The following is a 15,319-nucleotide window of genomic DNA, read 5'->3' on the forward strand; positions in this document are numbered from 1 at the left end:
GATAAAGTGAGGCCAGGGGTTTTGTACAAACTTTCCTCATTTAAATGCAGTTGTCTTTCATGTCATGGTATCACCTCCCTGATGTCATGTCATCTTTGAGAATGAAGGACAAACAACCATAGCTTTTCTTTTAAACTGCTTAAGGAGAGAATCAGCTCTTTCTTAAAGACCTAAAGCCTGTGGTTCAGACGTTACTCTCTTCCCTGCTCTTGTCAATAAACCAATTAATAAGCCTTTAATAGTTGCCAGTGCCTAGTGGGGAGGCATTGGCAGTAACTTCTTCCGGTCCAGGAAAAGCTTCATGTAGAAGGTGATGTTGAGCTGAGTTTTGAAGGAAGTAAGGGATTCCAAAAAGTGGATTATGGAGGGAGGTCATTCCAGGCATAAGGGATAGGCAATGCAAAGACACAGAGGTGGGAGATAGCGGGTCATGTGTGACCAATAGCTAGAGGGCTGGTCTGAAGAGTGTATGAAGGAGAATAATGGATAATGAAGTTGGAATGGTATAAATTACAGAAGAATCTCTTGGGAAGGCTCTCTTAAGCCACTTAATCCAACTTGTGCTGGGATGAAAGTCTTGTCTATGACATACCTAAAAAGGACTCACCTCCCTTTACCTCAAATATTATAAAGAAAGCACCTAAGAGAGACTCTTCTCCTGTCGCCATCTTGGCTCCTTCCCACCACCTCCCTTTACCTGAAGCCCTTCTGGGAAGAGGAGCCAATTTTCTGTGGAGGGAACCTTTCCCCTTTGGGATATGTTGAAGTGTTAAGGAGTTTTCCTTTGAATGGGGCCAGGTTGGAAACGGTCTTAAATATCGGAAAGAGGAGTTTTCTTCTGATTCTAAAGACAAGAGTAAGGGAGTAACATGGTCACAATTATATTTTATTACTATTACTGCTTGTAATTCTATGATTACTACAGTTGTTGGTATTATATTATTGTATTATTACTTGTATTACTGCTATTACTCCTACTTATAATCCTGCTATTACTATTCCTACTTGTATTAATCATAATATCTGGCACTTTGTAATACTTTTCAAGTTTTCAAAGTGCTTTATGTATTCCTTCAGTTAATCTTCACAATAAGTCTAGGTGGTGGATGCTGTTGTTATCATTTTATAGACGAGATTATTTTTACTTGGCAGACCTATGGAGGAGAGTTGAGATAAGATAAGGATTGAGACAGGAAGATCAGTTAAAGGTGCAATGGGATAGTTCAATGGCAATGTGATAAAGGAACATAATTGGGTGGTAACAGAGAGAAAGATTTTGTTAAGGTAAAAGTGACAAGAATTAGCAGCCTCTTGATCAAGTTTGGAGAAAGATGCATGAATAATCAACTTTAAGATGCCATAGAGGTCAGCCTAGAGGGATCAGCCAACTCTGCCCAACTCCGTCTTAGGCTGCCAACTAACACTACCTGGGCACCTACAGATCATCCAGCACCCACCTACATGGAACCACCCAATCCCCTACTAACTTATTTTTTCTAAAACTTAGTGGAGTAATCACTCTGGCACACAGTGCCTAAAGTTGACTAAGTTCTTAAAAGCAATGGTGATGGATGGCTCACTCTTTGAGGGAGAGGAGAGAGCCTGGGGATGGCGAAGGAGCAGAGGAGAGTTTGTTAGGAGAGTTAACTCCACTGGGCAGAGGTTGGAGGGGAAGACATGACCTAGCTCAGCATCAGGGCTCATCAAACCGCAGCCTGACCTCCTTAATCAGCATCTGGAAGTTGTGTGTGCTAGGTCATGATGTCCCCTTAGGCTGTTATGGCATCTGTCACTCTCATCAAGCAGTTTACCATTTCACGTGCCCTTCTTTGGCCATTGTACCTTTTTTGCTGACTCCAGGAAAATGCACTTCAGTATTAGCCTGGCCCCAATTGACCACACCACTGCCACAGCCTGGTTTTGACCTTATATAACATCCTCACTTAAAGAGTGAATCCGGCAGCTAGACAAAATTTTCCAGCAGGGAAAGGGACGGACTATATTTCCAACAGCTCTCAACCTCACATATGAGAACTTTAGTTGAGCTGCAACTTGTTGGGTCAATTTTGGAATTTTTCACCCATAGAAGACATATAGCACCAGCATCTAAGATTGAGTTTAGAATACCAGAATCCTACCATTGTGCTGCCCCTCTCTTGGGTTCCCCCTCTCCCTTACCACTTTGTGGGGTCTAGCCTTTCTGAATGATGGAAGGGCTCACCTTTTCCTAGCACAACTGAACCCATAGCCAGATTCTACTGCTGCTATGCCCTCTTCCCACCCCCTTTCCTTGAATTTGCCCCAGGAACAAGAATTCCTAGTTATGACTATTCAAAATGTTTCATCTTTCCTCCCAATCCTGGCAGTTCTAAGGATTTTTTTCTTTTTTTTTCAATGTAAGAAACAATAATTGAAATCAATCTACTAAGCTTTGACTTCTAGAGTTAAAGGCCCTGGATTCAAGGGTCACCTCTGATGATTTCTGCCTTGGTGATCTGGAGTGTGTCACTTCATTTTCTTTGGTCTCCATTTTCTCATCTGTAAAATAATTACATGACCTCCATTTCTTCTAATTCAAGACGGATGATTCTTCTGTGTGTAACGAACAGTATCATGTGATGGGGATAGAAAGATCAAAATTAAACCATTCCTCCCCTCAAGGAATTTCCATTCTGCTGTCCCTCTTATGGTATGAGCTCTGTCCTCATCTTGGCTTTGCTGGCTCTTCTCTGGTCTGTCAATGTCCCTTCTAGAAGGTGGGGTCCATGAAGGAATGAAAGAAAGAGCAATTAGTAAATGCTTACAGTATGCTTACTTCTAAGGAAGCAAGCTAGACCTTACCCTCAAAGCACATTCTAATAGAGGAAGATAACATTTATGGACAAGCTAGAGTTGGATAAAACTTGTTAGAGGTTTGGAGCAGGCTGGGAAATAGGCACATGTTCTAGTTTTAGGCATATTAAGGTGAAAAATCACCTTCTCAGAGCCCAGGTCTTCATGGGGCAGGAGTCTGAGCCTTGCTGGGAGGAAGAGGTGGGTCAGAGACATGGCGACCTAGCACTCCAAATGTGTCCAGGGCAGCCCATGGGGCTGTGACTTCTCTACAAATGGCTCTTATCAAGAAAAATGATTTTAAAAAATAGACTTTCTTGCTTTTCTATTTCTCAGGACTCATCCATTTAAACTATTCATAGGATAGAGAATGTGGGGACAGTTGGGGCCACTGGGAATGTGAGAGGGAGAAGGGTCTTGAACTGTAGAAATATGGTAATCAAACAATTTCATTCTGCTCTGGTAAGAAACTAGGGAAAATGACTCTGATCTCACTGAATTCACTTCACTGTCATAGTAAACTCTGCTTGATATTTCTTCCTCCCTTCCTTCCTTCCTCCCTCCTTCCTTCCCTCCCTTCCTCCCTCCCTCTTTCCTTCCTCCCTCCCTCCCTCCCTTTTTCCTTCCTTCCTTTTCTTCCTTTCTTCCTTCCTTCCTTCCTTCCCTGCCTCCTCCTTTCTCTCTTCCTTTCTTCCTGAGCCCTAAAGTCTAAGAGGAATGTGGAGAAACTGGATCCTAACCAGAGAAATGCTCTATATCTACTTCAAATCTACTCCCTTCTTACAGTTTTACCCACTTTCTTGTGTTTTTTTTATTTACAGAACTATTTTGAGAGTTACATTTCCATTGCATCAACTGTACCCTCTGTTCTGTGCCTCATAGGGAACTTCCTGCTAGTCAACAGGTAAGTAAGTGCCTGTGGAGCTCTCCTTCTTTTCCTCAGAAATCTTGCTTCTGCTCTTTTCTCTTTCATCTTAGACTGTTTTTGTCTCTGGATGTAGGAAAAAAGAATACCACTAACTCAGGAGTCCAAAGACTTGGGTTTAAGTTCCAGCTGAGCCATTTCCTACCTCTGACCTGGTTAAGTCACCTCCTATCAGTTTCCCATATGTACAATGAGGGGGTTTGGCTTATTACCAGTCTCTGACATTCCACCCACTAGTTTTAATCTACTGCTTTTCAACCATTTGGTTTGTTGTTGTATAAACTGCACCTAAGTCAGCAGCCACTGCACTCAGACTCAGTTGTTGCCTCCAATTCCTCAGTGCCCCCAATACTGGGGAACCTATTTGATTCCATACCTACTCTAGTGATAAGGCATGTCTCTTGATTGGAAGATAGATGAAATAAAACAATGATACAAATTAGAATGACCTGTAGACAGGAGGTCTGGCTCTGGCCACTCCCTTTGTAGGCTTAAATTTGCTAAGCTTCAGAGGCTGTTCTTCCTGGATTCTAACCCTATAATTCAGGTGTCACCTTGTGGTCTGAAGAACCTGGCTTCCCATGGACATGGGAACTGAGAGACAGAAACTAGCGTGATTAACTCTCAAATCATTCTAATGGAGCAAAGGGTAGATATAGGAAAGGGAGGAAGTGATGGTGAAGAATGAACTTCAAATTAGAGCATGGAACCTTGTGAGTCAGTTGGAGGTATTAGTCAATAGAATTGACCTAGAACCTGATCACCTTTCGGTAACAGCACACAGCCCAATCTATTCCCTCTGCTAGCTCTCCTTCTTTGTCCTGACTTCCTTCTCTTAGCTCCCCTTTCTTTGCCCTGGCTCTTCACTTTGCTGGTTCCCCTTTTTTCCATGGATCGGCCACCTTGGACAGCCAGGACATTCAGAGTTTCTTCAGAGTTTCTTCTTCCTACTCAAGAAATAGAAAAGTTCACTTATAAGAGGAAGTAGTAGTTATTTAGCCTGTGGGCCTCTGGGACAGCTATGCCAAGGGGTGCCTCTGACCCAGAGAGCTTCAACCTCAGGGAGGGGGAAGAAGGAAATGTTGAGTGGGAAGGGCAAAGGGAATAATCATTCATCTAGCACTATTCAATGACCTAGTCAAAGCCTCTTCCAGTTCTCCATCTATGATCCAACACCTGGTGCTATTTAAGATGCTGTCTAATCTCATGGATTCTTGTACCATTTCTTTTGACCCTATATAGGAATGCATTTTCAGAGCTAGAACAAGTTCCTTCTCACATAACAGAGGGTGATTTGCCCATAGGGTGATCAGAAAACTGAATGTGCAGCAAGGCCAGGTTTTAGTGAGTTGAGGAAATGGGAGAAATGGGTCTTCCAGCCTCTCCCTGGAATGGAGAGCCCAGATCTACAGCTGGGAGAGACCTCAAAGATGATTGATCTAAGCCTTGCTTTTTACAGATGAGTAAATAGCCCAGAGAAGGGTGCTGGCTTGTCCCAGGATATACAGGTAGCAGATTTAATAGTTGAATGCATCACCCCTGCCCCCATCCCACCTCTCCAATCTGACTTCATTGCTCCTTCCATTATAGGAGGTTTGTCAGAGAGGCAAATAAATACCTCCAGCTTAGGGATTAGGGGTTGTCACTCGACAAAGGCCTCAACTCTACCCCAGTCACCAGTCTGTTTTCACTTCCTCTGCTGGGCATTCCTAAATTCTGGGCTAAAGCTTTTTCTCTGACTCACAGTCTAATCTCCCATACCCTCAACACAGGCTGTAGACTGCCCTGGCCCCAAGGCTACTTCCTGATGTCCCTAAATCTCCCGGAGGAATCACTGTTTCTTCCTCTTGTGACTGCTCCCTTCCTGCCCCCACATCCTGGCCCCATCTCTGCCCCACAGAAGAATAAGAAAAATTCTGCTAAGGAATATACTAGGGGCTTCTCTCTGTTACCTCCTCAGTCCTATAGCATCCCAGTCTCCCTATGGCAAATCTCTTGCTCTCCAAAGAGCTCCATTTCTGCCTATTCCCTTCAGAAAAGAGAAAGAAGCAGCAGCAGGTCAGTGGACAGAACACTGGTCTTGGGATCAAGAAGGCCAGGATTCAAATCCTACCTTAGACACTTATTAGCTGTGTGATCCTGGAAAATAACTTCTCCTTCCTAAATATGTTTTCTAATCTGCAAAATGAAAGGTTTGGACCTGTTCTCCAAGGTCTCTTCCAGGTCTAAATTGGGCAGCCAGGTGGTGCCAAAATATATAGAGCTCTGGGCTTGGAATCAGAAAGATTTGTTTTTCAGTTCAAATCCAGTCTCAGATACTGAGTGACCCCGGAAAAGTCACTTAACCCTATTTGCCTCAGTTTCCTCATCTGTAAAATGAACTGGAGAAGACAATGGCATACTATTGTAGTATCTTTGCCAAGAAAACCCCAACTGGGGTCATGGAGAGTCAGAAAAACCTGAAATGACAGCCTTGTCTTCTATTTATCCTAGCTCCTTCTGGACTGGTGGGTCTGTGTCACAAAAAGACTCTGATGGCTTCCTTCCCCCACTGCTCACCCTTCTCTTGAACCTCCTCTGTTCTTTCAGAGTGTAGGCTAAATACTTCTTATAGTCCCCCAAACCTTCACCCATTCTTCCCTTACCTGAGGCAAGACATGAACTTAAAGGCCCTTCTCCTTACATTGAGACTTGAGGACCTTTCCTATCCCCTCCATAAGTCTGAAGACTTGGAAATCAGCCCTTTCCCTGCCCTAAATCTCTACTTCTAGTCAGGAATCAGCAACCTATAGCCCAAGGGCCATTCAGCCACCTATTTTTGTATGGCCTTTGAGGTCATTCTCAGTTCAAGGGACTGTACAAAAATGGGGGGGGGGTAAGATTTGATTGTTAGGCTAACACTTGTCACCTCTTCCTTCCAAGGACGATTGGATCCTTGTGAGGGTGAAAGAGTCAGAGAAGTCTCCAATGTGGAGAAAGGACATTGACCTAGTCTTTCATAGGAGAGAGTGGAGGAAGAGAATAGTACTGTCCATCTGTACCAATGGACCACTAGGGCCCACATTCCTGGACATCAAAGGGACATACTGGAATGGGCCTGGGTCCCTCATATGACCATACTTTAAGGCATGAAGTCCTGTCTAATCCTAGTCACCACTGTCTCACCCTCTTCTCATCATTCATAGATCCTCCTTTCTTGTCCTGAATTAAGACCCCAGACCCTTGATAAGCCATTGAGGGCCTGGCATGATTTCTTAGATGTCTGTGCCAAGTGACTCCTAGTTACAATAAGACTCCTAATTCTCTGTTGAGAACTTTCTTGGGGTCTTGGGGTACCTACCCCCTCTTCTCATGTTTCATTCTGTAGTTCAGGTAGATGAGCATGTCCACCAGATGTACTAGAATATTTGGGGTAGAGGTCTTGGGACTCCAGTTAATAAGACTTTTAAAGTTCCATCAAGGCCAGAGGTCCTGAAAAGAGGTCCAGGCTTGGAACCTCAGTTCAAATCCTAGCATTGCTCCCTACTATATGAATGACCTTGCATGAGTACTTAAACAGATCTAGGCCTCGATTTCCTCATCTGTAAGTTGAAGGGGATGGACTAGATGACCTCTTCCAGCTCTAAATCTATATTTATCTTCCTATAACTACCATATCTTTCCAATCAGAGATGGCCTTTACCAAATCTCATTCCTGCTGTCCAGTAAGAGTCTTGTCTTATTCTTAGCATCAAAGTTGTAGTGTTCTGCCTCTGATATTTACTAGCTGTTGGGTCCTGAGCAAGAGAAGAACTTCTCTCAGCCTCAGTTTCCTCATCTATAAAATGGGGATAATAATATCTCCCTTCCAGGGTGGTCATGATGATAAACCTAGAAAATATACCTAGAATATTTATATATATATATATATATATATATATATATATATATATATGTATGTATGTATGTATGTAAATACACAACTTGGCAAGTTTTAAAGCACAGGATGTTAGTTTTGCTGTTGTTACTTTTAATAATGCTGCACCAGCTTTAAAACTCTGCCGGCTGCCTAGCATTGGGCTGTCTATCCTCCATCAAGGTCACCCCAAATCCAGGCCAATCCATCTTAGTGTGCTAGGATGCACATGGACGGGGCCAGGTCCTGAACACTAGATGGTGCTACTCCAGAAAAGCCAACTACTGCTTCTCTTAAAAATAGGACAGGAAGGGGAAGGAGGGAAGGAAGGATGAGTTAAGGGGAAATGTGTGTTCTCCTCCAGGCAGGGCAGTCTTGTTTTTATTAAACAGGGCTATAAGCTCTGGGCAGCCCCATGATCCAACAATTCTGTAGATTTTAGAGTTTCCGAAGCACTTTAAATATCTAGCAATATGTGTGCACACAGACATGCAAATATGTACAATGAGGTAATACACACACGCACACACTTATTTACATAGACATGTGTGTTTAGGAATAGTTCCTGTCTCCCAGGATGGTTATGAGGATAAAATGAGATAATTATAAAACACTTTGCAAAGTGTTATATTAATGCTAGCTATTATGAGAAAACTGAGACAGAGGGAAGGTCCCACAGCTGGCCAAGTAGCATGCTATAGAGATAAGTGACAGTCCACCTCATTTATCCTCCTGGGAAAAGAGGATGTCATTTGGGGCAGATCCTCAGGTTGAAAATACTCACCTGACCCAACAAGTCACAGTCCTCCTGTCCTGTTTCCCCCCTTCCTTGACCCTTCTCCCTTTTAATCTTACCCCAAGTCCCTAATGCATGACTAGAATCACAGGTTCCACCTTCACCCTCTGTCTCCATTCTCTAATCTCACACACTAACATGCACCAAGAATTCTCTGCTGCCGTAACCCAGACTATTGGTTCTCTTTCCATGCTCTGGGTCTCACAGCTCCCAGTTCAGTCTCTCGAATATCCCAAGGCTCCTTCTGGTGCTCTTTGAGGTCCCCTTCCTTTTCCCTAAGAACCATTGTGGTGAGGTTCAGGTTAACCTGCCTTCTACCTTTACCCTTTCCCTCCCCCTACCATCCAAAGCCCCCCCCCCCCTAATTCTACCTGCCATTTCCTTCTCCCTAGTCAAGGAGAGAGAACCCAGGCTTCTGGAGGAAAGAAGGAAGCAAGTGGAGGTGTGTCATCTTTTCTCCCCTCTTTTCAGAACTGGGGATATCAGGTGTGGGATATTGCATTTATTCCCAGAATTTTTTTCAATGTATTGATTGTTTTGCTGATTCTTTTCTTTCTCTTTTAAAAAATTTCTTTGTTACAAAGATTGCATCTCTTGAAAGAGGAGGAGGGATTCTAGCATAATACAATGTAAAACCAAAAGACATCAATACATTTTTCTTTTTCTTTTTTTTTAAAGCAAGAGGGTCTGGGTTGGTTCTCAGTAGGTGAGGAGGACAGGTTATCTGCTTCCATTGGAACTGAGGCATGAAGGGAGTGGGAGGTCAGGAACATTGAATTTCTTAATCATATATGGTCCTCCTGATCTAGGGAATGATACCACTGTGTAATAATGTGCCCACATCAGGACTTGCCCTTTGCAGAGGGTGGGAAGAGCCAAGAGAGCCACCTTAGAAAAGTGCTTCTAGTCTTCCATCTGTTTCCAAGCTGGGGAGAAAACCGTTTTTGGCTAAAGTGTTTTTTTATTTAATACGCGAGATTGAAATGTTGCCTTTTTCCCCCTTGTGGAGGACCCAGCTCTTTCTGCCTGGCTCATCTATAATCGCCAAGTGTTTTATTATGTTAAATTTGCAGCATCATAAATACTTATGAGGAGGATTTACATTTTGGAGATTTGTGAGGAAATCAGTCCCCTGGGGTCCAGATCCCTCTTGAGAGGGAGTAGAGGGAGGCTGGGGGAGACTGGCAGCTACCAAGCAGCCTGCAGCCCATTCCCATCACGAATTGGATCTCAGGAGGACAGCTCTTAATCAGGAGAGTAAGGACAGGTCTGCCAATTTATATTAATTATAATAATAGCAACAACAACTATAATAATGCATGGCCCAGGTTCATCTGAGGTTTCCTGGGCTATTCCACTATCCTCAGTTAACCTATTCAAAAGACCCCACAGAGAAAGTCATCTTCAAATCTTTTCTTTGCTTCTTGCTACTTATGTAAAATTGGGTAAGCTACTAACTTACCTGAACCTCAGTTTCCTCATTTGTCAAGTGAAGAAATCAATGTTCACTGCTCTAAATCCAACATCCTATCTGCTAGCTGAGTGGCCTCCAACAAATTATTTCACCTTCCTTGACCTCAGTTTCTTCCTATGTAGAATAGGGGGGTTGGGTATAGTTGGACGCTGAGTGTCCTAGTCTTTTCACAGCTCTTGAAGAGATGCTCCAGCCTCCCTCCTAAATCCAAGCAGGCTAAGTTTTGGTTACTTTCTCCAATCGGGGCAGCAGGACCAGGTAACTGAGCCTTGCAGTTGAACATTAGGTGCGCTTGGGTGGGCCTCTTTGCACATGGTACCATTTCATAAATTTTTATGATCATTAAAAATAGTCCAAGGCATAATTACTGAGGGCTTCAGGCTCACGTCTGGAGGTTCTGGTCCATGGGACCAGTTTATTCAGCAGGTTATTAGAAGACAGAATGTGCTTGGGGAAACTGGGGCCTCTTGGCCTAGAGAAGACCAGGGAGTTGAGGGACCTTCATTGACTTAAGGGTCAGAGGAAGATTTAAAATCCACTCCCTTTGAAAATCCACTTAGTGTTTCCTCCTCAGATCCCTTTCTTCCCTCACCCAGGGTTACATTGATAAGAAGTTCTGCAGTCTATAATAAGTTACCTTCCTGTGCAGGCACCTAATTACCTAAGAGTCGGGAGCCAGTGATGGTTTCCATCCTGCCAACAATATTCTCCCGGGTTTACTTTATCTAGGGAGTTGTTGTTGGTCCATTGAAGGCTGCCATCTTCCCATCCTGGTTGAAGAGTCACAGCAGGGCTGATGGAGGGGACCCCAAAAAGTCAGTTTGTGATCATTTATTAAGCACCTACTCTGGTGCTGTATGTTCCAAAAGTCAATGCTTTCATGAGGGGCTCCCAGGAGGTGATATGCAAGCAATTATATACAAAAGAGATGTAGCCAGGACAGATAGGAAATGAGAGAGTATTGAAATGGGTTTCAATTTTGTTGTTTTTCCTACTCCTTCCTTGGTGTAAGGAACAACAACCAGGGGAGAAACCACCCTCACCAGCAACTGTTCTGCAATTGTCTTTAAGAAAGTGAAGGGTTGCATAGATAGGATATCAGGGACAGGACTTGAACTCAGAGCTTCCTCAGTTGGAGGCTACCTCTACCTGCTGCATCCTGCCTAAAGATTATGGAACTGAAAGAGCCCAAAGAGACCACTTGCTCCAAGGGTTCAGAATCATTTTTTGGTGGTGTTTGGCAGTTCAGAGAAGCCTAGAGACTCATTTAAAAAAAAATGAATTCATAATGAAAGGAAATGCTAAATTTCAGCTAGAGTTTAATGAAAATAATGAAATGGACATTTTAATAATAATAATAATGAAAATTTTATTCCTATCCAGGCTTGTAGATCCCTTGAAATATATCACCAGATTAAGAACCTACGATTTAGTCCTCCCCTTATTTCACAGCTGGGGAAACTGTCTCAAGAAGGGTACATGTCTACATTCACACTTTCAGCTGGTAGATGGTGGCTCATAGTATCCTAGATTTGGAACTAAAGGAAACCTCAACATCCTTCTAGTTCAGCCCCCTTACATTTTACACCCAGAGGAACTGAGGCACAAGGCCCAAGGTCATACAGGTGATAAGTGTCAGAGTCAAGATTTGAACCTAAGGCCTTTGACTCTAGAAGCTATGTTTTTCCCACTGTACTGACCTTAGAAGTATTTGGCCAGGGTGTCCTACACTCTCTTCCTTCCCTGGTTCTTCATTTCTTTAGTCCTTCCTTGCCCAGAGGAATGGGTCTTGGCACCTGGGGCTTGACCTGGCCTCTCTCTCCAGCTGGCTTCCTCCACACTGGCAGTTGCTTCTCCCTGTTGGCCCTTCGTTACCTTAGTAGCCGGCTGTTACCTAGGTGAGCTGTCAGGGCACACCTCCTGTTCCTAAGACAGAGATCTCTGCCTCCCTCAGTGGAGCAAAGGTTAAAGCTGCTCCTCAGCCGCAGTGGGCTTCACAGTCCCAGGGGCAGCTTAAAACAAATGCCTTTGTTTGCCCCTGGAGTTGTCCAATTACCTGCCTCTGGGGCAGTGAGCCAGTGATGAACTAACTCCTGGGGCATCCTGGAGAGGAGGCAACATCACCAGCCGGTTCTGCCCTACAGCCAGGATGCTGGGAGCAGCAGAAGTCGATGGAGAGGTGGGGCTGGGGAATGATTGTGAGCTGGGCCTCAGAAGACCTGGATTCTCAATCAGCTCTTAAAGTGGCCAGCCCATATTAGGTGATCCATAAACATTTATTGCTTACTTTGATTATTGATTATGGCACATGATAGGAGCTTAATGGCCATTTATCCCTTACTTGATTATTGAATAAATAAACATTTATTGCTTGCTTGCTTATTGATGTCAGCACAGTGACTATCATGTGGTAGGAACTCAGTGAGCATTTACTGCTTGTTTGCTTTTTGAGGTCAGCACTGGCACCTAGTAGGTCTTTAATAAGAATTTACTAGTTGTTTGATGATTGATCTCAGTCTTGCTTTGCTTCATTGCAGCACCTTGGCCAGTAATTTAACCTCTCTACTTCATTTTCTCTAACTAGATTTTAAAGCCAAAAGGTCTCTCAAAAACCATTCAATTCACCTCATTCATTTTGCAGATGAGGAAATAAAGGCCCACAAAGCTCAAATCCCTTGCCCAAAGTCCTACATTGTGTTAAATGGGGTTGTGGAAATCTGCTTTGCCAACTTCAAAATATATGTGATATATACATCTATATGTGCACACATAATAAATAACACATATATACAAAGAAGCTTCTATTAAGCACTTACTACATACCAGACATTGTATTGTGCCCCTTATAAATATTATTGCGTTTTGAGCCTGATAACACCCCCAAAGGTATCATTATAAAAAGGGCATGGCTCTCTTAAGGTCCCTTCCAGCTTTAAATGTATGTTCATAAATAATAGATATACAAGTACTTTGAGAAAGATTCTGTGTAATTACTAATGTTTTGTTTTATTCAACATCTCAGTTCTATAAACTATTTATTTTTCCTTTCCTAAAATTAAAGCTAGACACTTGACTTGTCCCTTCTCTCACCCCTCTGCCCTACTCCCCCCCATCCCTGGCTTAGTGTTCCTCCCAGTGATTCTGTCTGGTGTGGACAAAGCCATCAGAGAGTGTCTCCAATTGACTGGGGCTACTTGTTTCATCTCCACTGGATCTCCAGGTGGAACATTTCAGATTCCCCTGGAATCTCACCAGAAAGTGAGCCAAACAAATGAATCAACTTTCATTGTCAGGGTGTCGGTCCATGTTCGTGTCTTGACCTCCTTGGCCATTCTGCTGGTGGTGTTCGTGGTGATAACGGTGCTGGTGAAAGTGGACACTTCCTCATGGACTTTTCCCTTCTTTGTCATCACCATCATCTGCATGGTGATCCTCAGTGGGACTGCCACCATCTTCAACAGCAGTATCTTTGGCCTTGCGGCTTCCTTCCCCATGAGGAATTCTCAGGCACTGATATCAGGTGAGAACTGCCATTCAGGTGGGCCGGAACCCAGACTGGGGAATATCTTCCAGGAAGGGAGGCAATCCCACTTAGCTGATGGTATTTGTCCTTCATTCTTGAAGACCATGACATCAGGAAAATGATGCCATGACATGCATATATATTGAATTTGAGTGAGGAGGGGGCTGTGCTAAGTCACCCACCTCATTTTCTTCTCCACAGCCATGAATTAGAATGATTGGAGATGGCCCTGGATGAAAGGCAGTCTAGGTTAAGTAACTTACCCAAGGTCACACAGTAAGTGTCAAATATCTGAGGCCATATTTGAACTCAAGTCCAAGGTTGGAGCTCTATCCATGACACCAGCTAACTGGCCTCTATTGGGGCTGGAATCTGAACCATGTATTGATTAGCTTTGACATGTGGCAGCTCCTGAACCAGTAGTAAGCAAGTCCCCAACACCACCCTTCATGTATCATTATTATACAGTTTAGAAACAGATGCAATGGGCAACTTGTGATCCTAGAAATTGGTAGTGGACTTGACCTGGGAACTTTTGCTAGATTCTTCTGACCTAATTTGGAGTTGACTTGCAACCAGGGGATGGGGGGAGTGCAGCCCAGAAGCCCATAGCACTTCTAATTCTGGCCCAAATTAGGTTAAAATGTAATTGGGAAATATTGAACCAAAAAAATAAAACATAGATAAAGTTAATATGTGATTTTCTAAGTCAATGTGTGGTCCCTGTTATGTATAATTTAGTGGCTCCTGTTTCAAGTTAGGGGACTGCTTTGTTCATTCAGAATGAATTTATGGGCCTTCTCATTGCCTGTACATGAGAAATTATATGGATTTTGAGAAGATCTTAAGTGCATATTATATGTTCAAGATCCTAGAGATATGACACCTGAAAAAAAAAGCAGCCTCTCCCTAAAAGGACAATGCATTCTACTTAGGACTTTGTTGGGTCCTGGGACCCCTTTGGCACCAGACCATAAGCTTCTTGAGGTCAGGACTGTATTGCCCTTTTTTGTATCCACAACCCAGTCTCAGCACACAATAGGAGTTTAAGAAATGCTTATTGACTGACTAAAGTCAATGAAGCTTAGGGATCCCTTTTGAGAATAATATTTTTAAATCTAAAAAATAAAATATTCAAGATAACAAAGGAAGCCAATTCTATTGAAGTCCAGTTATCAAAATATGAGAGGGGAAAGTAAGTTCACAGAGTATCGTGGAATCTCTCCTAGATTTGCTTAGGGGTCCCTGGACCCTGGCTTAGGAGGAAACCACATGACCAGATAGCAAATGTACATAGAGAGTGGTTCTGGCAGGAAATGAGGAAAAGACAAAAACTGGAAGATCAGGAAATGACTCATGTGGGAGGTGGGCTGATCTTGGAGGAGCTAGTAACCTGTAGAATAGCAGAGCCGGAAAGATGGGGTGCAAGAGCAATGTGAAATCAACCTGGAAAAATAACAGTAGTAACAAATTTGTCAGATATTGTGTTAAACACTTTAATTATGGTCTCATTTGAGCTTCACAGCAATTTTGGGGGAATAGGTGCTTTTGTTATCCCCATTTTACAGATGAGGAAATTGAGTCAGACAAAGGTTAAATGTCTTGCCCAGGGTCACAGCTAGTAAGTGATGGAGGTTGGATTTAAATTCCTATCTTCCTGACTCTAGGCACAGCCTTCTATCCTCTGTGCTGTTTGCCCATGTGAATCATTTAATGTCTTTCAATCTCAGTTTAGTCATCTGTAAAATGAGGGAGATGGACTAAATGACCTCCTGGATCTTTTCTAGCTCTAGATCTGGGATTGATGACTGATTTCTAGAGCAGTCTAATTAAAAAATTACTCTATGACAGACATTAAAAAGGGTAAACCCCAG

The 15,319-nt window shown here is 43.2% G+C and overlaps 1 protein-coding gene across 4 annotated transcripts in view; it reads left to right on the forward strand.

Moving 5' to 3' along the window:
• The window catches only part of SLC29A3 (solute carrier family 29 member 3), an 80,363-nt gene that overhangs the window by 51,369 nt on the left and 13,675 nt on the right, over positions 1-15,319 (forward strand). For all 4 annotated transcript variants that reach the window (XM_074232772.1, XM_074232773.1, XM_074232770.1 and 1 more), the window contains 2 exons: positions 3,654-3,736; positions 13,216-13,442. In XM_074232772.1, the coding sequence (XP_074088873.1) occupies positions 3,654-3,736; positions 13,216-13,442 (310 nt within the window). The remainder of the gene's footprint in view (positions 1-3,653; positions 3,737-13,215; positions 13,443-15,319) is intronic.

The sequence above is a fragment of the Macrotis lagotis genome, chromosome 4 (assembly GCF_037893015.1).
Source record: "Macrotis lagotis isolate mMagLag1 chromosome 4, bilby.v1.9.chrom.fasta, whole genome shotgun sequence".
Taxonomy (NCBI): Eukaryota; Metazoa; Chordata; class Mammalia; order Peramelemorphia; family Peramelidae; genus Macrotis; species Macrotis lagotis.